We start from the raw sequence: 26,575 nt of genomic DNA, 5'->3' as shown, positions 1-26,575 counted from the left end.
AGGTTTTCCATCCTTAAATTCTGGGCTTGGTCTACTTTGACGCGGGTGGCGCTGTGGGTTAAACCACAGAGCCTAGGGCTTGCCGATCAGAAGGTCGGCGGTTCAAATCCCCATGACAGGGTAAGCTCCCGTTGCTCGGTCCCAGCTCCTGCCCACCTAGCAGTTCGAAAGCACGTCAAAGTGCAAGTAGATAAATAGGTACTGCTATGGCAGGAAGGTAAACGGCATTTCCGTGCACTGCTCTGGTTCGCCAGAAGCGGCTTTGTCATGCTGGCCACATGACCCGGAAGCTGTACGCTGGCTCCCTCGGCCAATAAAGCGAGATGAGCGCCACAACCCCAGAGTCGCTCATGACTGGACCTAATGTTCAGGGGTCCCTTTACCTTACTGGTCTACTTTCTGGTCTACTCTTCTCTCTCTAATGGGTTCTCGAAGCCAAACTCCTCTTTTTCTATGTGAGAATCATGATTGCAGAACTAAATTGAATTCATATTGGCAAGCCCCACAGACCTCAACTCTAATAAATGCATCCTTATGGTGCTGGCATAAATTCCGCAGTATTTGGAGCTTGAAATGTACTTCCTTTTTTTTAGCACCAACCATTCCTGGGAACCTACAAGAACAGCAATGGTTCACATTCGCCTCTGGAGCCCACACAGAAGCCAAGCCAGGTGACTCCTTTCTCATTTACTGTGCCTTATACATGTGAGCATAGTACTGAACATCTGTTGTCTACAGGATCTTTTCACACTTCACATAACACCCTGCAGTGACTGTTAAGGGAGGTGAGCTCTCTTTAGGTGGATGCACCTGCAAGAGATAAACTTGACTTTTGAATCCTGCCTTATGGATTTAATTGTGCAAATGCAGCCAGCGCCTCTTGCAACGAGCTGTTTGAAGACCAAACAAAATGAAGATTGTAAATCTATGTGCAAATGCTAAAGGTGTGATATGAATTATAAGTAACAGTACACTAGTGGCCAAAATTGTGGAAACCTATTGGGAAAAGTGTATTGCAGAGATTTGATGGCTCATAACACCACTTTTATTTGGAGTAATACCATAAAATTATATATGAATGGAATGATAATTTAATGAAGAATGTAATGCAACAAAGTTTGTTCAATTATCTGTATTCTATCAAAAGCTATAGCCAAATAACCCGAAAAATGAAGCACAACTTACTTAGGTTGATATACAGTAGCTTTCCTTCATTTGAATGTAGCCAATGAGCATGAGTGTTTAGAGAGCCAATTAGCTGTCATCTTGCTTTGGCAATGATCCAATCAGGTCACAGTAGGATTCAGCTATTGATGTTATATATTGGAGCTGAGAGAACATCTGTCAGTGTGTTATGTGATTGCTATCAAGTTGGTGGTTGTTTTTTGTGTTCTTTCATTTAGTGAGCTTATAAAACGTAATAAAATTAAAGAAATGGCGCAAGGAGTTTACTGGTTGCCCAGAAAGCGATGTAAAACTAGGACTACATGATAGCATGCTATCTCTAGTATGAAGCCTGGGGATGAGGGCAATAAAAGGAGGCTGATTATTATAGACCCCCAAAGGCTGGAAGTGGGGCTTTCTTTGGCTTGTGAACCATGACTTGAAATTCTTGCATGTTCAATATATTTTCATTTCATTTGAAAAGCTTCTAATGATGTGTTAATTGCATTTGTCTTTAAGAGCTGGGGTAGTGATCTGTCATGCCCTGGACAGGCTGCATCCAAAAAAGCCCCAACATCAGGTGAGAAATAAGGAGATACGGAAAGAACACATAATGCAGAGTTTTGCTATCTCTTTCTTTTGCATTTTTTAAAGTCTCAGGGGGGTGTTACTGCGACATTACCAGCGGGGAGGGAAACTGGTAGATAAACGTGGTCTTCTTTTTCATTTTTTATTTATTTCTAAGATTCTAGCATTTTTGTCCATTGCATTTTTCTGCACTTGCAAATTCTGCATCTGTGAAGGCTGTAGACTTGTTTTGAAATTAAAACCAGTAGTCTCAGAGCTCTGAAAAGAGTATCTTATCACAACCGTAAGTAATAATAATAATAATAATAATAAATTTTATTTATATCCCGCCCTCCCCAGCCAAAGCCGGGCTCAGGGCGGCTAACAACAATCAAATAATCAGTCAAATAATCACACAATCTAAAATATTTCATTATAAAATTAATTAAATCAAATTGATGGCAACCAATTATGCAGAATTATGTGCAGGTTGCCAGAGGAGGGAGTCAGGCTGCGCCCTGACCAAAGGCCTGGCGGAACAACTCTGTCTTGCAGGCCCTGCGGAAAGATGTCAGGTCCTGCAGGGCCCTAGTCTCTTTTGACAGAGCATTCCACCAGTTTGGAGCTGCAGCCGAGAAGGCCCTGGCTCTAGTTGAGGCCAGCCTAACCTCTCTGAGGCCTGGGACCTTGAGGATGTTATTATTTGCAGACCGTAGGTTTCTCTGTGGGGCATACCAGGAGAGGCGGTCCCGTAGGTACGAGGGTCCTAGGCCGTATAGGGCTTTAAAGGTTAAAACCAGCACCTTAAACCTGATCCTGTACTCCACCGGGAGCCAGTGCAGCTGGTATAATACCGGATGAATGTGCTCTCGCAGCGAAGACCCCATAAGGAGTCTCGCCGCGGCATTCTGCACCCGCTGGAGTTTCTGGGTCAGTCTCAGGGGCAGCCCCACGTAGAGCGAGTTACAATAATCCAGTCTGGAGGTGACCGTCGCATGGATCACAGTGACTAGGTCAGGACGAGAGAGATAAGGGGCCAACTGCTTAGCTTGGCGGAGATGAAAAAATGCCGCCTTTGTTATAGCTGTAATCTGCGACTCCATAGAGAGGGAGGTGTCGAAGATTACACCCAAACTCTTAACGGACGGTGCTGGCACTAATTGCACCCCCGCAAGAGATGGGAGTTGCCCCCCTGATCCCATATCTTCCCGCCCCAGCCAGAGGACCTCTGTCTTCGAAGGATTTAACTTCAACCGGCTCCCACGTAACCATCCAGCCACAGCTTCCAGACATCTGGTCAGTGTGTCTGGGGCCGAGTCAGGATGGCCATCCATCAACAGATAGAGTTGGGTGTCATCAGCATACTGATGGCAACCCAGCCCAAAACTCCGGACAAGCTGGGCGAGGGGGCGCATAAAGATGTTAAAAAGCATCGGGGAGAGAATTGCACCCTGAGGCACTCCACACACCAAGGAGTGGCGTGATGACAATTCCCCCCCAAGCGCCACCCTCTGTCCCCGACCAGAGAGAAACGAGCGCAGCCATTGAAGGACTGTGCCCTGGATCCCCACGTCGGCAAGGCGGTGGTCCAGGAGTTCGTGATCAACCATGTCAAAGGCTGCTGACAGATCTAGAAGAATCAGCAGCCCTGACCCGCCTCGATCCAGCTGCCTGCGGAGATCATCTGTTAGGGCGACCAGAGCCGTCTCGGTCCCATAACCAGCGCGGAAGCCGGACTGGAATGGGTCCAGAGCAGATGTTTCATCCAGAAACCTACCAAGCTGTTCAGCAACCGCTCTCTCAATCACCTTACCCAGGAATGGAAGATTCGAGACCGGGCGGTAATTGGATAGATCTGAGGGATCTAATGATGTTTTCTTTAAGAGCGGACGCACCACCGCCTCCTTCAGTTCCCCTGGGAATATCCCGGTGCCAAGGGACAAATTGATGATATCCCCCAGGGGGCCCCGCACCTCGTCTGGACACGCTCTAATCAGCCATGACGGGCACGGGTCAAGAGGACAGGTGGTGGGCTTTCCAGCTTGGAGGAATCTGTCCACATCAGCTGGAGATATCCGGTCAAAGTGGTCCAATACTGGACCCGAGGACAGTCGAGGGGCCTCCAGTTCCTTTATTGTATCCAAATTGGCAGAGAGGTCATGGCGGAGCAACAGGACCTTCTCCGCAAAAAAGCTCGCAAATGCCTCACAGCTGTGTGTCAGATTGTTATTTAAATTTGGCTGTCCTTCAAGGGACGTTAAAGACCGAATTATACTAAATAATTGCGCCGGGCGAGAGCTAGCGGATGCAATGGAGGCTGAGAAGTAAGACTTCTTAGCAGCCTTCACTGCCATCTCATAGGTTTTCATAAAAACCCTATAAGATGTTCTTGAGGCTCCGTCACGGGCACCCCGCCATACTCGCTCTAGCCGTCTGAGGTCCCGCTTCATTTTCCGAAGCTCCTCGGTAAACCAGGGAGCCCGGTTTCTGCGGGGTCGCAGAGGGCGCTTAGGTGCGATCTCATCGATGGCTGCCAGGAGCTGGGTATTCCAGCCCTCAACAAGCTCAGTCAATGAGTTGCCAGGGGGAGCAAGGTCCCGCAAGGCTTGACGGAATCTATCCGGGTCCATCAGCCTCCGCGGGCGAGCCCAAATCGGCTCGCCACCTAAGCAGGGTGGGGGTGGAAAGTCAATCCTGGCTTTCAGAGTGTAGTGATCAGACCATGGCACCTTCATCGAAGGAGACATGATCACATCTATACCGGCGCCAAAGATCAAATCCAGCGTGTGGCCTGCTTGATGTGTGGGGCCCGAAACAAACTGGGAGAGCCCTAGTGTCGCCATGGAAGACACCAGGTCCAGAGCCTGTGAGGAGGGAGTGGCATCAGCGTGGAAGTTGAAGTCTCCCAATACCAATAGGTTAGGGAACTCCAAGGCCCAGCCGGCCACCGCCTCCAGCAGGCCTGACAGGGTGGCTGCTGGTGCGCTAGGTGGCCGGTACACCAGCCAGACAGCCAAGCTCTCCTCGGAGCCCCACACTAGGCCAACACATTCAATGCCGGGGATCGATGGCGATGGTAGAGCCCTGAAAGAACAATCTTCCCGGATTAATACTGCCACCCCTCCCCCCCGGCCCACAGTCCGTGACTGGTGGAGGACGGAGAAACCCGGGGGCGCCATCTCTCGTAAGGTAACAGTTACCCCTTTGCGCACCCAGGTCTCCGTCACACAAGCCAGGTCAACTCCCTGCGAGATAAAGAAATCTCGCAGGGTAGCAGTTTTGTTGCCTATAGACCTGGCATTGCACAACACCAGTGAAGGAGGTGAGTAATCCTTGCTCACCCTACCCTCGTCTCTCGGGATGGGGCGCAGATTGGAAGGGGTACGAGCATATCCATATCTCGATCCCCTTCGCCTATAACATCTGCCCCCACCGCCATACCTCCCTCGCCCCTCCACGGTCGCAATCCCAAGCCTCATACTAACCTCCATTTACAAATAGAAAACAAAACAACCAAAACAATTATGCCCAAACAAAACCAATCCCCGCCCCATTCAGTGTCCAACCCCAAAAACAAAACAAAATAGAACAACAAAAATACATAAATAAAAACCACCATTCACAGTGGTACAACAAAGTAAACAATAAAAGCACCTTTAAAACACCTTAAAATATATATAAACATCTTTAACATTTGCAGCAGATAATGAAATAATATAATATTATAAAAAACAACAACCCCCATTTAAGGTGCTGCAAATTAAAAGCAATTAAAACATTTAAAACTATTTTGTCCATTGCTGCCGGTAGCTGCTCTGTCCTCTAAACTGTGATGGTAGTGCAGGCCCCGCCCCCTAGGCCGGATGGAGTTGGCAGGGGAGGGAGCGGTCTTCCCAGCACTCATGAAGCAGCAACAGCAGTCGTGTCCCGGAGGCCTCTCCCAGACCTCTTATGCTGTGGCGATGAATGCAGGCCCCGCCCCCTAGGCCAGATGGAGTTGGCAGAAAGGGAGCGGTCCTCCCAGCACTCACGCAAGCAGCAGCACCAGCAGTCGTGTCCCGGAGGCCTCTCCCAGGCCTCTTATGCTGTGGCGATGAATGCAGGCCCCGTCCCCTAGGCCAGATGGAATTGGCAGAAAGGGAGCGGTCCTCCCAGCACTCCCAGTACCTTTAGGGCTGCTGTGGGTATAGATAAGGGTGGAAATGCTGTACGCAATGAATATTCTGTTCACTTCAGTGGAATTTAAGCTTCCTAACTGCTTGCAGGATTGCCCCCCAAAGAGAGAATTAAACTCAGAATATGGCAACCAAGATAATTCAGGATTTAGAAAATGCGTCCCATAAGGAATATTTGTGCCATTGCTTAGTGAGAATTTTTTAATGTTTAGCATTGTTGATCTGCTTGTTACAATCCTATGCATGTTTACTTAGAAGAAAGCCCCAAATGGGTTTAATAAAGCTTGTTCGCAGGTAAACATACATAGGATTGCAACTTAAAAGTAGCTTCCATCTCTTTAGTTTCCAAGTTCAGCCCATTCAGCATATCATTTCTGGTCCGTGTAGAATTTTAAGTACTCTTACTGATTGCTTGACTGGACTTTGTTTAATTGTATTTGTATCAAGCGGTTCATGAATATCTTAAGAAACAAACAAAACCATACCAGTGACACCCTTCCCTTATGATGTCCTCCTTCCACCACCCCCTTATCCAGTCCACAGGCTACAACCTTCTGACATCAAAGTGATAGCTGCCCTTGGTGATTCTTTGACGGTAGGTCTACGGGATGCAGCACCTGGGGAAATTCTGCTCTCCACAAGGATGCTGTGGTATCAGTCGGCACCCAGCAATAAGGTTAAACTTAGCAAAGGAGAATTCGTGCCCAGCACACTTGGTCCAATAGGTATCATCTAAACGCTTTGGAATATTGTATGCTCAGCCAGACATTTCAGTTTGCAGCAGGGTGCCTATTATGAAAAGAACCCTGGGAGTGGGTTTAGCCATCGTGGAAACCTGGTGCAAGTTGTAAAGAGCACATCTGTACCATACATTTAAAGCACGTTAGGTGCATTCAACCGAATGCCATGACAGTTGTTCCATCAGCTTGCCAGACAGAACGATTCCCTCTCTCCTCTCCTGCACATTGTTCTGGGGGTTATCCCCACACACTGAGCCAATTTTGGGGGGCTGCAGAGGGTGGGAGAAGGAGAAGCCCCAATGTGCTAGCAGAAGTCATTGCACGGGCTTTCGCTAGTGGGACTCATTAATTGAATCCCAGCCACGGCTTCCCCCAAAGAAACAAGAGAACTGTAGTTTCCCCCAGAGAGCTACAATTTCCAGAGAGAGAGAGAGAGATTCATATTTCAGATTGCATGAGCCCCTTGGCTAATTCTGCTTAACATTATTCATGGCCTCATAAACCAGCAGCAATTTTTAAAACGTTCAACTTTTCCTCCTCGGAGAGACAACAGAGATTTTCCTACTCCACTCCTTTCTCGTCATATCATCCCTTGCAATGTATATAATTTATATATATTTCATTTACAGGCTGCCGTAGGAGCCAAATCAACTGGTTTGGGTGATCTAACCACAGCTTGGAGGGGGATTTCCTGGAGGTACAGCATTTGCTAGAATTTATCCTAGATTCTGCTGGAGTAAAGAATTTCATGCACCTTTTTGAAGAGCGCCATTATATAGATGAAAATGAGAACAAAAAGTGTATGTGACAATTACATGTCTGAGCATATCCTCATGCCCAGACATGCAATATGTTCTTTTTCCAATAACAAGAAGCCTTATTAGTACCCTTATAAGAATACGCTGCCATCAAGCAATCTTGCTGGCTGCATATTACACTTCTTCCCAAGCTGTACTTCAACAAATAATTTCTGAACTGATGAAGGTTTGAGATTACTCTCAAGTGAACAAGCTTCCACTAGGAGTGGCACAATGGAGTTATGAAACAGCAACACACAGCTTGCTTCATGCTTATGTACATTGATTTGGATCTGTTCAACTCAGTCACCTGGTGCAGATTTCCTTCCTTACACAGATTTTTGTGCAAGAATGGACATTTTACTAAAAAAAAAAATTAAAGTCAGACAGTGGTCGTTATTGCACAAAAATGTGGAAGAAGAATAAAAGATGGTAATTATCACACATTATCTGGAAACTTCTGACAATTGCTCACTTGTCATCTTGCCCCATATGCAATTAATGCACATAAATGAACATGTCTGAAAGGTGAATTTTGAGCTATCTTGCTTTTTTCAAAAATCAGGGTAATCTGCTTCTATTAGATTTCAGATCAATATGGGATTATATAGAAAGGAAAACTAAATGTGTGTGCAACCACTGAACTGCACTAAAAGGTTTAATGTGCAAGTGTGCCCTGACATTTAACACACTCTCCTAAAACTTTAGAATCCCAAATATCTATTGGGCACCAACACAGTCTAGTCTGGCCTCTCAGTGAACAAATGTTAACAAATCTAGTTTATTATCAGCAAAATCAGATTAAAGGAGGACAGATCTCAATATGTACCGTATTTTTCGCCCTATAGGACGCACCGGCCCATAGGACGCACCTAGATTTGGGGGGGGGAATAAAGGGGAAAAAAATTATTCCCCCCCAGGCGCGGGGCTGGGGCGGGAGAAGCCCGAGCTTCCCCCGACCCCAGCCCCCAGAATGGGAGCCAGAGTGGCTCCCGGAGCTTGCGGGGCTGGGGGTGGGGGAAGCCCGAGCTTCCCCCACCCCCAGCCCCCAGAGCAGGTCCGAGAGTGCTGGCAAAGGTGAGCGCACCTTCGCCATCACTCCCAGAGCTTGCGGGGCTGGGGGTGGGGGAGGCCCAAGCTGGGGGTGGGGGAGGCCGAGCCGCGCAAGGTCCCAGAGCGATGCCGAAGGTGCGCGCTCCTTTGCCATCACTCTCCGACCCGTTCGGGGGGCTGGGGTCGGGGGAAACTCCGGCTAACCCCACCCCCAGCCACGCAAGCTCTGGGAGTGATGGCGAAGGTGCGCTCAGCTTTGCCATTGCTCCCGGAGCTTGCAGGGGCTGAGGGTGGTGGAAGCCCGAGCTTCCTCCGCCCCCAGTCCCCAGAGCAGGTCAGAGAGCGATGGTGATGGTGCGCGCACGTTCGCCATCGCTCTCGGAGCTTGCGCGGCTGGGGCGGGGGGAGCCGGAGCTTCCCCCGACCCCAGCCCCCCAAACGGGTCGGAGAGCGATGGCGAAGGTGCGCACACCTTCGGCACCGCTCTGGGACCTTGCGCGGCTGGGGGGATAGCTTCCTGAAGCCTGGAGAGCAAGAGGGGTCGGTGCGCACCGACCCCTCTCGCTCTCCAGGCTTCAGTGAAAGCCTGCATTCGCCCCATAGGACGCACCCAGATTTCCCCTTCATTTTTGGCGGGGGGAAAGTGCGTCTTATAGGGCGAAAAATACGGTACTACATATATCAGCATAAAGGGGAGCATTTCTAAGTTCTTAGCTGTGTGTTCTTGCTAGAGGCTTACATCTGTTTTAGCTGCAGGCCTGTTTTACTTGATTTGAAAACTTCCCCTTCATTCATACTTGTTCCTATCCTTTTATCCTTAAAGGCTAGATGGCTTTTCCCCCATGGAGGTTTCTGTAGTTTTGAGGGACTTTTGTTCCTAATTCATCTCTACCCTACTCCTTGCTAATACAGCTGTGTTTCTCGGACAGATGGTAGATGCCCTTTGATACAGTGTTAATTCCAGTGACCGATTTAGTATTACCCTTTTTTCTAGTGCTGGAGGTGATGAAACCTTGGAGACTCACACAACCTTATCTAGTGAGTATCTTTTGACATACCATGGCGTGAAAGAGGAACGTTCATGACGATATTAATCCCCTCAAAGCCATATAATTTGAAGGTTTGTGAACGAGCACTGTGTTTACATGCTTTCCCCTCTGATGTGTGGGCCTTAATTGCTCACTTGCCGCTTGAATGAAACCATAGTTTGTGATGATGTCCGGATTGGCAAACCATTGTTTGAGTGATCCCGCCAACCGCTCCGCCCCCCATGTTTTCATCCTGTGTTGCAATCCTGATTTGGAGAGATGACTTAAACACCCGTTTGCCAGCTTGGATGTCAGGGCAAACTGGTTTGATGCCAACAGAACACAATGAATGAAGCCCGACTTGAGAGGAGAGGAGCACACAAGCACAGTGCTTGCTCAAAATACAAACGCAGTCAAAGCCTGTCTGATCTTGTATCGAAGTGATTGTTAAGAAATCACACACTGAACAGAGCAAGAACACCAGGCAGCCACCTGGGTGTAAAAATTCCAGGGCTGTGTGCTTTACTTGTGTAAATAGCTTTGAGAAAGAGTCCTTGCCTGTACATCCTGAGATTTCCACTTTCCCAGTACGTGACTTAAAGTGAAATGGAGATACTAATTAGTTAGTGATGATGTCCAGTAAATTGGCAGGCTGATCTACTCATATAGAGAACGATAGGGTGATAGCTAAATTACTGGGATTAAAAATAAAAATAAGAACCTCACATCCCAATCAACTCAGCAACCTGCACTCTCCAGATGCTTTCTTTGGACTACAGCTCCCATCATCCTTGGCCAGCAGGGATGTGTTTGGAGTGCACCAGGTTAGGGAAGGATGCATTGAAGATGGAGCTGTTTTGCTGCTTAGCATATAAGGAGACAAGGGTAGTAAAAACAACAACACCTGGGCTAACCCTGATATTGGATCCCTACTTAAAACCACTTCACATGCTATATTCTTCCAATCTCTGTATAGGAAAATTAGTGCTTCCTACCATTTCAACCCCAGAGTCGTCCGCGACTGGACCTAACGGTCAGGGGTACCTTTACCTTTACCATTTGAATTCAGTGAGCTACAGTAACTTCAAAACGTTTGTGCGGTGTTGGTGGGGGGTCCACTTCGGACAAAACAAATTGCACTCTTATTCCTATGCAAAATAAATTCCTGTGGGTGGTATTCAACTCAGTTCAACTCATGGTAGACCCAAAGAGGCCCCTGGTGAGAGGGTGTGGCCTGGGGGAGAATCTTCGCTTGGCCCCCACACCTGAGCCAGATGAGCAGCTGGTCTCACTCTGCATAAGGTACTTCCAGTGTTCAGCGCAGACATTTTGAACTGCAGCAACAGCTCTGTTGAGGGTAATAGAACCCAAAAAACTCGATGGAGAAGACTTGGCTCTCTTTTCTACAGTTTCCCCTATGCTAGTTAACGGGTTGTAATTTCAGGAGTATTCATAAAATGTGAGGTGGTTCTTACTGAATTAGCCCAACCACAGTGTGGCTCTTGCTCACCAAACCTTACATTTTTTTCCTTCTCTGCCAGATATTTTGAAAAAGTTTAATCCAAACCTCTCTGGCTTCTCCACTGGCACCCAGAACGAAGCGGCCGGATTCAACGTAGCAGTAGGAGGAGCCACCGCACAGTAAGACACACTGGGACAAGGAAAAACTGCTGCGTTAAGCCTAAACTGTTGCCCCAAAGCTGAGGGTTTTTGCCTGCGTTTCACCTCATCCCCTTCTGGGGTGTAAATCTGGTTAAGAATCCAAGGATAAAGTCTTGCTATAAAATCTTTTTGCAATATTGTACCTGTCTAAATACATTTGGCAACTCTAGCCTCTGAGGTCCTCAATCGATCACCTTTTGCCAAGCACTAAATTAACTGCAGAGGGAGTTAGAGGTGAGGTGGCACGGCTGTGAAATAGTGCAGAGCTTCCAAGTGCAGCCTTGAAAATTTAGAGCTTTAGCTCCGATTGCACTCTGTCAGAGCCAATCCTTCAACAAAAATAATCGATCTGAACTTCTCTGCTGTTTGGCTCGCATGCTAGCTGGTTGGCAGGCAAGTTGGCTGGTGGTGTCTTGAAGTTTGTGGTAGTCACCTGTGCAGACATTTTTTTTTTAGGGAACTTAGGCTGTGTACACACCATACAATTAAAGCACATCCCCCCCTCCAAGATTCCTGGGAACTGCAGTTTGTTACGAGTGCTGGGAATTGTGGCCTCAGTGAGAAGTCAACTACAATTCCCATGATTCCTGGGGGGGGGGGGGTTGCTTTAAATGCCTTATACTGCATTTGCTGTTCTTGATCATTCCTTTCCTTGTGCAACTCTTACTGGTCATGAAGTAGCATTTTATAAAGCGAGAGAGGGAGAGAAGCCTCCCAATTCCAAGTCTTAAATTAAGGATGCTGGAGGAACTCAGACTTTGCAAATTCCGAGATGACATTACCTGATCTTGCTCTCTACTAGATTTCTGCCCTTCCCCAGATGTTGTGACAGAGCTCTCAGCAGCTTAAAGATTTCAAAACACTCATTCAAATATGTATTTTGAGAGAAACTGCACATTTAAACATGTATTAATACAGATAATTGCAAATGTATGTTTACAGGAAATTTATTCGTAAACATTGCAGCTCTATGTAGGTAGGATAAAAACCACATGGAAATGACACAGATCTGTCTTGCATATCTAACCCTCGACTTCCAAATACAATGGCACAATTGCCTAGTGGGCTAGGGTGGTACCCATAGGAGTACAGCTATTACTGATGCTCCTTTTCAAACCGAGAGCCAGGGCAGTGCAGTTGCCCTAGGTTCAAATCACCACTCAGGCATTAAGTTCAGTGGAGGGCCAGTCATTATCTCTCAGCCTAGTCTACTTCCTGGAGCTTCTGTGAGGATAAGTCAGGGTTAACACGTACACACCACCGTGGGGTCCTTGAGGAAGTGCAGGATAAATAAATACATAGGTACACTTAACAGTAGGGAATCAGAGAGAGCTTACCTGAATTTTGCACAAGAGCTGAGAGTAAGTTTTGATTACATGCTGGCAATTGACAAGTGCAATGAAAAAGACTCACGCAAGTGGTCTGCTTACATGAAGAGTGCAATGTTAAAACGGAGAACTCATGCAAAATCACGGCTCATATTTTTCTAAAAGAAAAATAGTGACCTGCAGTGTTTTGTTTCATGGAAGAGCTGACACAATATTTGTTGTTCCTCAGCTACATTGCTCATGAGAGTAAATGGGTTGCATGAGAGCGTGTTTTTTGCTCATTTGTTTCGTCCCACTTGGCAGCTGGTGACTGAACAGAAATGACTCTCTAGTTCACAGCGTGAACATCAACCAAGGACTCTCAGATCCTTTTTTTAAAAAAGATATTTATTAAAGTTTTTAAAATATAACAATGAAAACAAAAAACAAAAAACAAAATACAGCCTAAAAACAGTTAAAAAAACAAACAAATAATTTTCCATAACATATCTTCCTTACACTTATTTCCCCAGACCTCCTCATACCTCCCTTCTTTGTATTCCACTTCAATTTGTTAGTTCAGCAAATCCTTACCATTAAGCTTTTACCCATTTGTAAACCTTTTTTTCGTATCTCCTAAAGCATTACAGCTGGAAACCCCTTAGTTTCTATCCAACATCTTTCTAGCATTCATTAATTTTACAATATTTCTGTAAATAGTCTTTAAATTTCTTCCAGTCTTCTTTCACCAACTCTTCTCCCTGGTCTCGGAGGACTCTCAGATCCTAGTTCTGTCCCGCAATGTTGCTCCTTCTGTTGGTTGACTCCACTGAGCTTGCCATGTTTGAATGCTCTCCTTTTCTCTTTCCACAGGAATCTCCCAGCCCAAGCAAGGGGATTGGTAGCACTAATGAAAAACAGCCCAGTAAGTATCTGCATTACAGAAAATGAATGAAAATTGTTGCAGCTTGTAGAAACCACTGGGTAAGGAAGATACCCATGATATTGCCAAATGCAAGAATGCAATAGTTGTGTTTAAGATGTTGGGTCATTATATATATAAAAAAACCAGTCATCCTCTCTTTGTTAATGTATTGTAATATATGTGTTTAAGCAGTGGGGGTAGGCATGAACAAGCTTCATCCTCTAGCCACCTAAACCAACTTACGCTATTTGTGCTATTTTAAAATATTGATGCTTACAATATTTAGCCTTGTGAACTGTCCCACCATGCCCCAAGGACAGGGATCCAAATCTTCCCCACCACAAGACATTGTATACAACCCATGTTGCAATGGTACCAAAATCAGAGAATATAGCACTGCTGCAAAATGCCTACAGAGCAAGTAGCTCATGACGAGTCCAGCAAAATGATCCAAGCTGCATGATTCAGGTCACACAAAGCCATCCCCTGATCAAACTGGTGTGACACAAGGGAGGTTCCTGTCCAAATACAGAATACCAAGATCAAGCAGTCTCTGAATGAGAGTAAAGCCCATCCATAGAAGCCGACTCCTAGGAGCCAAGAGGGCTTTGCCCCCCCCCACCATAAAATATTTGAGGAGGCTGCTCCCCGCCAAATTGATGGGCACTGCCATTCAAATGGTGTGCATGCACCATGCCTTGTGATTGATTTTGCAGGGTAGGGCTTACCTGCACCACCCCGCCCCCAATATTTTATTCAAGTTGGCACCTCTGAGCCCATCCGTTACGCCTTCAGTGCAGTGCCAGGGGCTGGATCTAGGCATCCTGCCACATGAATGGAAGGCACTAGGGATGGGAGAGAAATCTGATTGCGTTGGCATTAGGCAAACTTACCTAAGTCACGCTTTCCAAAGAATGAACCAGAACGCATCCGTCCTTCCAAATTCACACTTTTCCACATTTTGCAATCTTGTTCTTCAGTCAAGTAATGTGTACAAACATCCAGTATATTAGGGGAAATAGCTTTGGGAAATCTGTATATTAGGCAAAGTTGCATACAAAAATGTGTCTAGGAGGAGAAATTTGCACCAAAATGCTGGTGAATTTTCATGTGGACTTTTTAATTTATTATTCTTTTAAAGCCACCTTTGCTCAGCTATCTCCACTGGTTGCCTATTTGCTACCAGCCCATGTTCAAGCTGTTGCTATTAGTATATAGAGCCCTTAACAACTTGTGATGAGTGTTGTTGTTTTTTGTGGGATTCGCTTTACCCCATATATACCCACCTGACAGCTTCAATTTGTGGAACTGGCACCTTTGCAGGTAGCGCATAACACCCATTCCACATTTGTAAGAAATCCATCTTTCAGTGCAGCAGCAAACTGTGCTTTGGAACTCCCTGCCTGTTGACATCAGGCAGGCAGGAACCTTCGCTGTCTTCCTCTTGGTGCCTGCTTAAAACAATTTTGCTTAGGCAAGCCTCCTGAGGCAGCTAGTGTTGATTTTAATCTTTTACAATATCTTAATACCCGTTTTAACTCTCTCTATATATATGTAATGTTAATATTTTGATTTATATTGTTGCAATGAACTTTGGGTGGTTTGCCTGTTTACAATCCAGCAGTATATGCATTTTTGCTTAATAAGTAAATGGAATAACAGTGGAGCAGAGAATGCAGACCTGTACTGTGATGAGTGTTCAGTAGCTTCAAGACATGCAAAATGAAATGGCTCACCTCTGGAGGAGAGTCGGCTTCCAAGAGCACATTGAGGAAATGTTTTTACCATGTGCATTTGTGCCCCATCTGTGTGCAATTCAAGTTAAGTGGTTATGACCAGGCAAGCCCTTTCTGGTTAGGGGCTTAATATACCTGTGAGGTTGCCTTTGTCCTTCTGTGGCATTAAACCTTCTTGAATAGACAGAAAACACCTTCTTAATATGATCTGTGTGCCAAGGAAGGGCATGAAATGCATGTGAAGACAGGTGTTCTCGGTGGCTGCCCCACATTTCTGGAACTTGTTCTCCCTGTAGGTCTGCCCGAGTGTCTTTTGGAAGCATTGCAAAACCTTTTTATGTTATTGAGGTTAGCTTTTGGTGGCTGAGCTCAGATGCAGAGGGAAAATGCAACCAGGGTGTATTAACTGTGTAATTACCAACCTGAGTATTTTGGCTTTGGGAGATGAGCCATTGCAGGGAAGAAAGAGGAACCAGTGGCCTTAAACTATTGATAGATCGTTTTGTGTGGGCTGGAAGACAAACAAAAACCACGGGCCTGTGTGACAGGTGCTTAGTGAGGGTTGAGTTTGCTGTCAGTTGTTCTGTTTTTATTAGTTGCATTTAGTTCTTATTAGCTGCATTAGCTGCATACTGTGATAAGCAGAAAGGAGAATCCATTTCCTCTCTGCATTTCTGCATTTTTCCTGCTCTCTCTCTCTTACACACACACACAAACACACACACACACCAGCCGAGTAGAAGCACTGACATTTAAGCAAAAGTCAGAGCAGCTCCTAGGTTTCAGGGACCATGATCCTGGCCTTCTGAAATCAGAGAGGGAATGATGTCAAACACCCCCAGGCACCTCTTTGAAGCAAACGTGAAGTGAAGTCAAGGGCCAGGAAAACAAATCCTATTAATGACGAGAATTCAGCCCTGTTTGTGATTCCCAGGCCTTTGGTTTCCTTAGGACACATTCACCAATGCTTGTTATGTAAACTTGCTGCTCTAAAAATAGCCACCATCCATTCCTTTCTTTGTACTGCATGTTACAGAATGTTTTCCACTGAGTTACAGCTCTCAGCAGCCCCTATTGTTGGCTGGCAATGACGTAGGTTGAAGCAGCTGCCGGCCTTGGCTAAGTACAGCGAAGTCACCTATCTGAGGGCTCCTTCTCTCTATCCAAATGTCCACTCTTCTGGGCATTCCCTTCCTTTTTTTTTCAACAGTCCTGGTAACGTGTCGCTGTCAGGGATTCTCAGTGACTCCAGCTACTAACAACTAGCTTTCGGTGCATCATTGTGGAAAATGTTCTTTGTCTCTCATGCTTGCCTCTGTACAAGTGCCAAGGGCTTGCGGTCCCAGTTACACCCCTCAGCTCCAAAGTCCATTAGGAATAGAAAGCCTCCTGTGTCACAGAAGCCCAGATGCAGCTTAGATGATCACACTCCAGGGCAGCTGCCAATTTCTCCCCTGGCTTTTATTCTCTCTCTCTCTCTCTCTCTCTCTCTCTCTCTCTCCTCTCCGTTATTCAGTCTGACCCACCAATGAAAGACTTTGGATTTCAGACAGCAAAGAGGGACTGTGTGTGAGAGAGAGGGGGGAGGGGGGAGGGGGGAGGGAGAGAGACATTGCTACTATTCTCTAGTATCTGTCCCATTAGACAAACCCTTTCATGTGGTAATGATCATGCAACAACTTCAGCTCAAATACCTAATACCCTCCATTGGGCATGCAATACTTTCATGCCCTTGAAAAAAGCTGTGACAAAGACAGCCTAGGCATGGTGGCATTTCAAACAATGAGGATAGCATGCCATTGCAATTGCTATGTGCGACATGAGAAATATGGGATTGTGAATTTACTCTCAAATGGCCTTTTCCCGTGGAGATGGACTGAGTGTGTACGTGCTTTGGCTTGACTTTCTTCAGCCCCAAGCAATGTCTGTAAAAATTCCACAGCAGGTGAGCAGGGAGACGATTCCAGCAGTTCCAGAGAGTGGAATCGATGGGATCCTGAGCAAGTCACATCACTCATTACTCTCTTTGCTCCTCTGAACATCCGTGAACTACTCTGATATTGTAGTGTTTTTGTTTCTCACCAGAGCATCAACTATCAGGAGGACTGGAAGCTAGTCACCATTTTCATTGGAGGCAATGACCTTTGTAACTATTGCTTAGACAAGGTATGAAAGCTGTAGCTGGCTTGGTTTGAAAACGATAGTATTTCCTGTCACTTTTTATTTGAAATGAGCATTTTTGCCCTGATTGCAGCCCCAGTCCTCAAAGCTGGTGATTGGCTCTAGTGACCTTCCAAAAAAGAGGTTTGCCATCCAAATGGAAAACAACTAAGCCAGCCATTGGGGGAATAATAATAATCCATGTGCCAAGCTAATAAGTATTAAAACTATAGTTCTCAATGGCCCCAGAAATACAATGGAGTATTTTGGAAATACAAAATACTTCTGGAGACACATTTTTTATTGGGAGTTGGGACATAGTGAGGTAGATTTGGAGGAGGAGGGAATACCAGTCTTTTTCTGAGAATTCTATTCAATTTTTTGAAAGACTCAGTCCCATTCTGAATTAAGTTTACCTGTTTATGAGTGAAACCAGTATGCCACTATGCCCTCACAATGTTGTGCCACTTTAAAAGGCCCCCTTCCCCATTTATGAGAAACCAATATGAATTCCAATTATAACATTCAAGATTATGAACTTGAATTCAAAATTCTGAGTGATTCCCCTTTTTTAAAAAAAACCTCACATTTCTGGATGAAAGTTTTGAAGCTGCATTTTAAATATTGTTGCAAATAGTGGGCTTGATTTCAGCTCTTGAATTATGTCTACATCCAGTGTTTGGATGCAGAGAATCGAAAACAGCTCTCCCAATCCAGCTCTTCCTGATTAACTGATTCAGGCATCAGTTGTTTGTTTTTAATTCAGCTGGACTGGTAATTTAAGAATCGCGTCCAAACGCCGTGTGTTCTGAGTAAGTCAAATGCATGCTGCAACTGGGAAACAATTCTGCAATACTTCCTTCTAAATATATCAAGACTTTGCTAGCGCAAATTATATCCTCATATCAGTCTCCTTCAAGTCAAGCTATTCCATAGACCTCTCTGGTTTTGGATGTGTGGGGATGGATTTATCTGCAACTTTTCATGCAATACTGAAAATGGATAACTGAGTGTTTCATTTTCTTCAGGAGACCTATTCAGTGGACAGATATGTAGAACACTTCCAGGACACCCTTGATATCCTTTACAAGGAGGTAAGACTTTAAGACACTCTAGAAGGCTGAGTTCTTGGCAACTGCACTTAAACATTTCTCACCCCTCGCAGAGTTTCCATGATCATGTTTCATTCAGGACCTTCTTTCAGATAGCTGGCACTGGTGCAGTCATATTTGAAGGGTAATCCAATGACCTTGATAGCTAATGACCAGGAAAGCTGTGAGATTCTACTATGGCGAACGTGGTTGCATTTTATATGGTTTTCTTCACTTTTCTCAACGTGGAGCTAGCCCCTAAAGCCCTCTGCAGTAGGAAGATGCTGCTGCCTCAACAGCAGGCAGCAGCTTTGTCTACCGTGCTTATGGATGTACTGTCCAGCCTCCCCAATTCTATATTTGCCCTGACTTAGGGATATTTGTGCAGCAGAGGAGGAAAGGAGATGGGTGGACAAACATGATAACAAGCTTGCCTAGCATCTGCAACACTCGCAACTTCTTTCTTTCTTTCTTTCTTTCTTTCTTTCTTTCTTTCTTTCTTTCTTTTGTTACTCACTTTATTTTGCCCAGGACAACCCAAAGCAACTTTAAGCAAACAACTTCCCCACCCCATGTAGATACATTAATACCAAGGAGGAAAAGCAGCACATTAAAAACATCTCACCCACTTCTAAAAAGCCACATGTAGTTAATGGCTAAAGGCCTGGTTATAAGGGAAACTTTTTGCCTGGCGCATAAAAATAGGCAGTGAAGGTGCCAGGCAGGCCTCCCTGGGTAGAACATTCCACAAATGGGGAGCTGCCCCATGGCGCCTTCTGGATTTTTCATGGAAGGGGCACACGAAAAAGAGCTTCAGATGTTGATTGCACGGTCCAGGTTGGTTCATGCTGAGCAAAATCACAGATTAATTTTCAGTCTAGGAGGGGGCAACTCCCAGCTTAACCGTAAGTTGCTACAGAGTGAAGTTGCTCTGTTTTCCCCTTACATTGCCTCGGGCACAGTATGTAGCATCAAAGTTTGGAATAAAGATCTGTGGGTTGCCACAAGTATGCAGTCAAGCCCTGGCTCTCCAATGATGAAGCTTTATTGAGATGAAGGATGAAGATAAAACGAATGAAAGGGGAAAGTTAGAATGAAAGAAACAAAACCATTTGCATCTGTGGGGGCTGGGAGGGCAGAAGGCAGCAGGTGGAACTAGTGTCAATGCAAGCAGAGGCAGTTAATTCTACTTTTGTCACCCCTACCCCCCCTCCTTTGTGCTGAGTTCTACAAGGGCAACACTGAGGTTAAGGGGAAGGAAGCTGCCAGGCAGTCCCACCCCCTGAACTAGTTGTAAGCAGACAAGGCACGTGGGGGCTGGCTGAGGGCAGGCTGAAGTTGACACAGCAGTGCCCCATTGCCCAAATGAAAAGCCTCCACTGGTTAAGTAACCTCAGCTAGTTATTGAAATTGGTGGCCCAGAGTCTCCTGGGTATTTTATTCATTTTTTATTTAATAAATCTGTTTGCTGCCTGTCAAAATGAAGCAGTTTCCGAAGGTGGCATGCAAGTCTTATCAAAGAAGCTAAAGGCATACGATAAAACACTATGCTACGATAAGCAGGAAGAATTAAATGGTGACATCCACTTCAGCCACCCAACAGAGAGTAAAACAGACACCTAATCTACACCTTCATAAATATTGTTTTAAGACAACCAGAAGTGCGCTAATCCTATTTCGCGACAGGAGGCGTGCCACCGTTTGGGGGTCACCACTGAAAGACCACTGTCTCCCAGGCCTGCCGACCTAATCTCGCTTCAGGAAGGGCACTTGAGGGTTAGTTCCACAGCAGCTGGCAAAGGCTTATGGGAGTTGTAGTCCAAAGCATCTGTAGGGGTTCAAGGTTAGAGAAGGCTGTTTTGGAGCAAAGGTGAGCAACCTTTTTCGCCCCTGAGGCCCACAAGTAGCAGTGGGTAAGTGCTTGTGGACCACATGCCCGCGGTCTGGGCATTCACACATATATGCAAACAAATATATGCAAACCTACCCTTTGAAATCAGGGAAAGGTGGCTGTCACCAGTGTGGTCCTTGCTCTCAGAAGAGGCTTTCAGAGCTCAACTTTTAGGGGGATAAAAGGCCCCTTGGACGCAGGATGGTGCAGACTATCATCTGCCAAGCTGCTGTTAAGTGGGTTGAGGATGGCATAATTTACATTGCGGGGGGGGGGGGAGGAGGTGTACAGGGAGGGTCATCTCCAAACCCCCACTTCTTGTAAATTATGCCCCTTGCAGCCTCCCAAACAGCTGTCTGGTGGTCTGAAGGAAACACAGGACACAAGGTGATTTTACTAGTGGCAGAGGTGACAGCAACTCCCGGTGGACCACACAGAACTTTTGTGGTCTATAGGCTGTTGATTTCCCACCTGTGGTAGAGGCTTGTGGCAAAGTCATGCACATTTCTTTGCTTGCCATAAACAATTACTGCACAAACGCCATTGCACATCTAGCTCGACGTTGCATCAAGCTGGCTAATGGTGCCAGCCTGCAGTTATAGCTATAAAGTTTATCGCACCAACATAATATTTTTCTTTCATTGCCACTGGCCCTCTGTACATTTCCTTTCCTATTGCATGAAAACCAGATGCTCTCATGACTACTGATCTGTGCATAACCTCTCTGTGTTGCTGTTTGGCTCTGCCTTCTGCTCTGTGCATCAATATACCTGGTTACTGTAATCCCTGCAGCTCCCTCGGGCTTTTGTCAACATGGTGGAGATAATGGAACTCACTGGACTGCGTCAGATAGAAAGGGAAGCATCCGGATGTGTTCTTTCAGGGGCGTAAGTGAGCGGACCGCACAGCAATCTGTATTGTATGCTATTTTTAGGGCCGATCTATACTTTTGTTATTCATAAAGCAACCGCAAAGAGCTTAAAAAACCTGTTCCCTGCAAGATGCTATTGGACCTGGGAGCTGTGAGGCAGCAGATGCTCTAATTATAATGAGGATATTGGGTCTGGTTTTTCCCTTTACTCACATGAGAGCAATCTTCATTGATTTCCATTAGAGCTGCAGCCATTTAAGAGAGTAGCTTTGGGCTTCTTGTTTTCTGTGCGGATATTTATAACAAGGTAGACAGTGATTCACAAAGTCTGGCTGATGCTGGATCTCTTGTGTTAAGCCAATTTGAGACGTGTGTTAACCTGGAGTCCATTTGTGTGCGCTAAACATGTCCCAAAAATCCCTGGCCACTGTATGGAAGTGTGAGTGTCTTTCCCATCTGGACAGTGTCATTGTCCACCCAACTATAAAGAGGGTTTGGAATACCAGAATCCAAAGGTCCAAACTGTAGAATCCAGGAGCTCTTATATCCCAAATAAGAATCATGCCTCTAGGCCAGCCTTCCCCAACTTGGTCCCCTCCAGATGTTTTGGGCTACAGTTTCCATCAGCCCCTGCCATCATGGCCAATGCTGGCTAGGACTGCAGTCCAAAAATTCTGGAGGTCTCCAGGCTGGGGGAGGTTTCTGTAAACCAACAAGCGAGGCAAAAGTCCCGGGCAGCAGTGGGATTAGAACCTAAGGCCACATCAGCATCATATATCTAAAGCACATTTATACAACACCTTAGCAGCCTTTGAGAAAGAATCCTGGAAACTGTAGCTTATGCCTAAGAGAGCTACAATTCCCAGACCCTTAGCAAACTACAGCTCCCAGAATTATTTTGGGTAAGCCATGTGCACATGTGTGTATGCATATATATAGGACCACAGGCTTAAGCACCGTATTCTCATGTGTCTGTTATTAGGCCATGGAAGAAATGTATTTTTAAAATCCAAGGCATAGGCTTTTGTATTCTTTGGTTCCACAAACATAATCACACGGGTGGTGAACCCATGGGCCTCCAGATGTTGTTGGACTCTGGTTCCTTTTGGTATCCACAGCCAGTATAGCCAATGGTCAGGGATGATGGGAATCATAGTCCAACAACATTTCCCATGCCCTAATCTAATACTGTACATTCTTTCTAAGCTATTTTAAATCAAATCATTTTGTTACCTGCACTATTGCAGGGGGTTGGACTAGGATTCTGTGCTATCTAGGATCTGTGTTTATTTTAGCATCCCTCTCTTTCAGGAGCCTTTGCCCGTGTTTTCTAAACCCCCAGGAAAACTCCCCTGAACTACAGGAAATGAAAAGAATTAACAGAGATTTTCAGGTAAAGCAAGCACTTCCTTTCTTACTGATTTCAAGGGGAGGAATTTAACATCATGCTCTTCCGATCATTCTGCCAGCCCAAGCATTTTGGCTTGCCGGACAGAACGATCCCTCCTCTCCCCTCCCCACACTTTTCCAGGGGTTTCTTCCAACCCACACCCAATCCAATTTTGGGAGAGTGAGGGAAGCACCAGTGCACAAGTAGCAATCTCCATGCAGAGCTTCCACTGACGAGACTCCTTAGCTGAATCCCACTCAAGATCCTTGCACCCCTCCTGTAGAAGTCAAGCCTACATATTAATAGTGGACTCATTCTCTGAGTGTGGATCCATATGTAGCTAAAGCAGCATCACCCACAAGAAAAAAAAAAGTGTCAGCAGGCTTGGAGAAACCCCAAGGTCTGCAGAACTACACACACACACACTCCAAGGGAAGGAACCTGAAACAGCCCAATGAGGACCAAGTGTGTTCAGATGCTACAGAATGTTGGCTGGGTATTTGAGGTTGGGTGGAGTGGAAAATGCAGTGGTTGACTGATGCCCAAGGGAACTAGTAGGGCAGAAAGGAGGGAGACCATCAGTAGGTGGAGCCAGGGTCAACAAAAGGCCGAGCCAACTAGTTTTGTTCTGCCCTCCTCCCTGTAGAGTTTTTTTTACAAGGGCAACATGAAGACGAAGGAGGAGGGAACTGACAGGAAAAGCCACTCCCTGGACTAGATGCAAGGGAGAAGGCAGGACATGTGGTGGGCTGCCTGAAGGCAGGCTGAGAGTTGGTGGGGCCTAACAGACCAGCCTCCCCTGAGAAAATGGCAAAGCTGACTGGAACCCTGAAGAGGAAGGCTCTGCGCTGCCACATTTTGTTGGCTTGATTTGGTGCTGAGAGTACCTGAGAGTGATTGCTTGTTTCAGCTGGCATTGGTGATGTCATCTGTTTTCCCACATAAATCCACTCTCTTGCATTTCACGTTGTGCCTGGAGCTCGGTGACTCATCCTTGCCTCTTCTTCACCTCTTCTGTCTTATGTATTTATTTGTGTTGTGTGTTTATCTGTTATGTGTTCCCCCCCTGTCTGAGGCACAGTGGGAAGCAGTGAAGTCTTTTAGCCTTCTTGATGCTCATGCCCTCCTAATGGGAATCCCTGCTCAGGGAAACTCAGCCTCAGCCTCTCTGCTTTTCCATTTTTAGGAGTTCTTTTCTGGGCAGTTCTTTCTTGGGAGCCATCTGGCATTCCTGGTTACAGCTGGAGACAGCTCCTGAGCTGAACTGGAGCAGCTTTACTCCCTGCCAACTAATTTCTCTTGATGGTTTTACTCGTTGACAGTGCTGCGGTTTTGTAGTTTTATAAGGATAGCTTTATTATTTTAATGATTTTTTTTTGTTGTAAATTAAGAACATAACAGAGTCTGCTCAATCAAAAAGGCCTATCTAGTTCAGTATCCTCTTCTTACAGTGGCCATCCAGATCCCTGTGGGAAGCCTGAAAACAGGACCTGAGTGCAACATCACTCCCCTCCCTTGTAATTTCCAGGAGTATTTCAGACTCATACTGACAATGTGGGGGGGGTAGCACATAGTCATTGTGGCTGATAGCCATTGATAGCCTTAATTTCCTTCAGGAGGCTTGCTGGGAATCAGTATAGAGATTTGAGAAATGGTGGTGATAATAGCAAGCTTGGTTTCTAAGCCTACCCTATAATTTGTAAGGGTCTACAGTGGTACCTCGGGTTAAATACTTAATTCGTTCCGGAGGTCCGTTCTTTACCTGAAACTGTTCTTAACCTGAAGCACCACTTTAGCTAATGGGGCCTCCTGCTGCTGCCGCGCTGCCGGAGCACAATTTCTGTTCTCATCCTGAAGCAAAGTTCTTAACTTGAGGTACTATTTATGGGTTAGAGGAGTCTGTAACCTGAAGCGTATGTAACCCGAGGTACCACTGTATCTCCTTTTTTCTTTATCCTTGCAAGAGCTCTGTGAAGCGGGTATTCCTGCCATCTGACTGTCTCAGGACATAGGTTCAGCTAGTGTGACTTCCACAATGACCTTTAACGGGGTAGCTGTGTGCCCTTACTGTACTTTGTCACTTCTTCTCCTGTGACACCACCCCTGCACTTGGCACTCGTCCCTTTTAGTCCGTCTGGTCTGAGTCAGTACTTGTATACTGGAGGGGAAAGAGCTAAGGGAGTCCCCATGTCAACGCTGACCTTGCCGTTGTGTACTTCCCAAACAGGAGAGAAGCGCAAAGATGGCCAACAGCTATGCGGAACGGGAGGATTTTGCCGTTGTTGTGCAGCCGTTTTTCCGAAACACCATCATGCCACTAGGCAGTGTGAGTCACCATTTGCTACCTGCAGCATTCAAAGCAGTGTTCCAGGATTTGTTCTAGATGACAAGATATACAGGCTGAGGATTACATCATCCTTACAACCATGTAGCGTTGCAAGGGAAACTGAAAAATAGACAGACAGATAGAACAGTCAGTTCCCACCATCCTGGCTCTGTGTACCATCCTAGAGGCAATTGGGAGCCAATACTGGTGATAGGATTACAGGCCCCCAGAACATATATCAATAAATGAATTGGACCACTTCTGGTTTTCAAAATGCATACAAGAACTGGCACCAGACCCAGACCCCAGAGTGTCTAAAGGCCATTTGTCACTCACAAGAGAGAGAGCCAGTGTGGTGTAGTGGTTAAGAGCGATAGACTCGTAATTTGGGGAACCGGGTTCGTGTCTCCGGTCCTCCAGCTGCAGCTGCTGGGTGACCTTGGGCTAGTCACACTTCTCTGAAGTCTCTCAGCCCCACTCACCTCACAGAGTGTTTGTTGTGGGAGAGGAAGGGAAAGGAGAATGTTAGCCGCTTTGAGACTCCTTCAGGTGGTGATAAAGTGGGATATCAAATCCAAACTCTTCTTTTCTTCTTCACATATAACTGCTATGATACATGCCACATGTCCACATCTGACTATTCACACAAATCAGGCAGGCAAGCAGAAACAAATAAATCATTCCTCTAATTCATGGGTAGGCAAACTAAGGTCTGGGGGCCGGATCTAGCCCAATCACCTTCTCAATCCAGCCCGCAGATGGTCCAGGAATCCATGTGTTTTTACATGAGTAGAATGTGTCCTTTTACTCAAAATGCATATCTGGGTTATTTGTGGGGCATAGGAATTCGTTTATTTTATTTTTAAAAAAAGATAGTCTGGCCCCCCACATGGTCTGAGGGACAGTGGACCGTTCCCCTGCTGAAAAAGTTTGCTGATCCCTGCTCTAATTGTTTAAAACAGAAAAGGCCTTTAGGGGGAAAGGGAAAGGTTGGTGCCAAGTCCAGAGTAATGATAGGTGGGCACGTATCGAAAGTAACTTTTTGAAATTGTTGCAGCACTGACATTGTCTTAGGACTGCTTCCTGTATGCATCTCTATCTCAACATCTCATCGCCACACAATCTATCAACCGATGAATCAGAGCTGAAAATGTGAACGGCCTCTAAAATTTGAGGAGACAGCAAATGTTATGAAAGCAGTGCTTTGGTGATTAATCTGTGATTCCGCACACCATTTTGCATGCTAGTCTTCACTCGAGGCTGCAGGCATTGAGAGATGAAGGGGGAAAGGAGATTTCAAAAGTGCACACACACCAATTTATTGGGGCCCAAGGCTACTTAACCAGATAAAACAATGAAGAGTCATGTGGCCCAATAAATATTACTATATTTACTGTATAAGCTTCTGTAGACTGGAGTCCACCATCAGAGTCCACTTCTGAAGAAGCATATAAGACTATCTAAGCAGTTTGTCTGAAGAAACTGGTTTAGCTTCTCCTGCAGAAGAAACTATGGACTAAGCCCTGCTTAACTGGTTTCTATATACCCTTGAAGTCTCCCTATCTTTTCATTTATGTATAGATGCCTTCTCTTCATCTCTTCTTTGGTCACATGTATGTGTGAACTAACCACTATGGCTTGTGCTTCCAAAAAATCTATAACATCATTTGATAATGTTTCCCGTTCTAAGGA

At 45.8% G+C, this 26,575-nt stretch overlaps 1 protein-coding gene across 1 annotated transcript in view; it reads left to right on the top strand.

The window, feature by feature from the left end:
* The window catches only part of PLB1 (phospholipase B1), a 107,793-nt gene that overhangs the window by 69,002 nt on the left and 12,216 nt on the right, over window positions 1–26,575 (top strand). Inside the window, exons 41-52 of the mRNA XM_082214793.1 lie at window positions 594–671; window positions 1,684–1,744; window positions 6,443–6,501; window positions 7,276–7,343; window positions 9,491–9,534; window positions 11,066–11,165; window positions 13,367–13,418; window positions 17,240–17,320; window positions 18,343–18,408; window positions 21,089–21,183; window positions 22,479–22,560; window positions 24,785–24,883. Coding sequence (XP_082070919.1) covers window positions 594–671; window positions 1,684–1,744; window positions 6,443–6,501; window positions 7,276–7,343; window positions 9,491–9,534; window positions 11,066–11,165; window positions 13,367–13,418; window positions 17,240–17,320; window positions 18,343–18,408; window positions 21,089–21,183; window positions 22,479–22,560; window positions 24,785–24,883 — 885 coding nt within the window. The remainder of the gene's footprint in view (window positions 1–593; window positions 672–1,683; window positions 1,745–6,442; window positions 6,502–7,275; window positions 7,344–9,490; window positions 9,535–11,065; window positions 11,166–13,366; window positions 13,419–17,239; window positions 17,321–18,342; window positions 18,409–21,088; window positions 21,184–22,478; window positions 22,561–24,784; window positions 24,884–26,575) is intronic.

This window comes from Podarcis vaucheri (assembly GCF_965113315.1).
Source record: "Podarcis vaucheri genome assembly, chromosome: 3".
Taxonomy (NCBI): domain Eukaryota; kingdom Metazoa; phylum Chordata; class Lepidosauria; order Squamata; family Lacertidae; genus Podarcis; species Podarcis vaucheri.
This window is presented reverse-complemented; position numbering and strand designations above follow the sequence as displayed.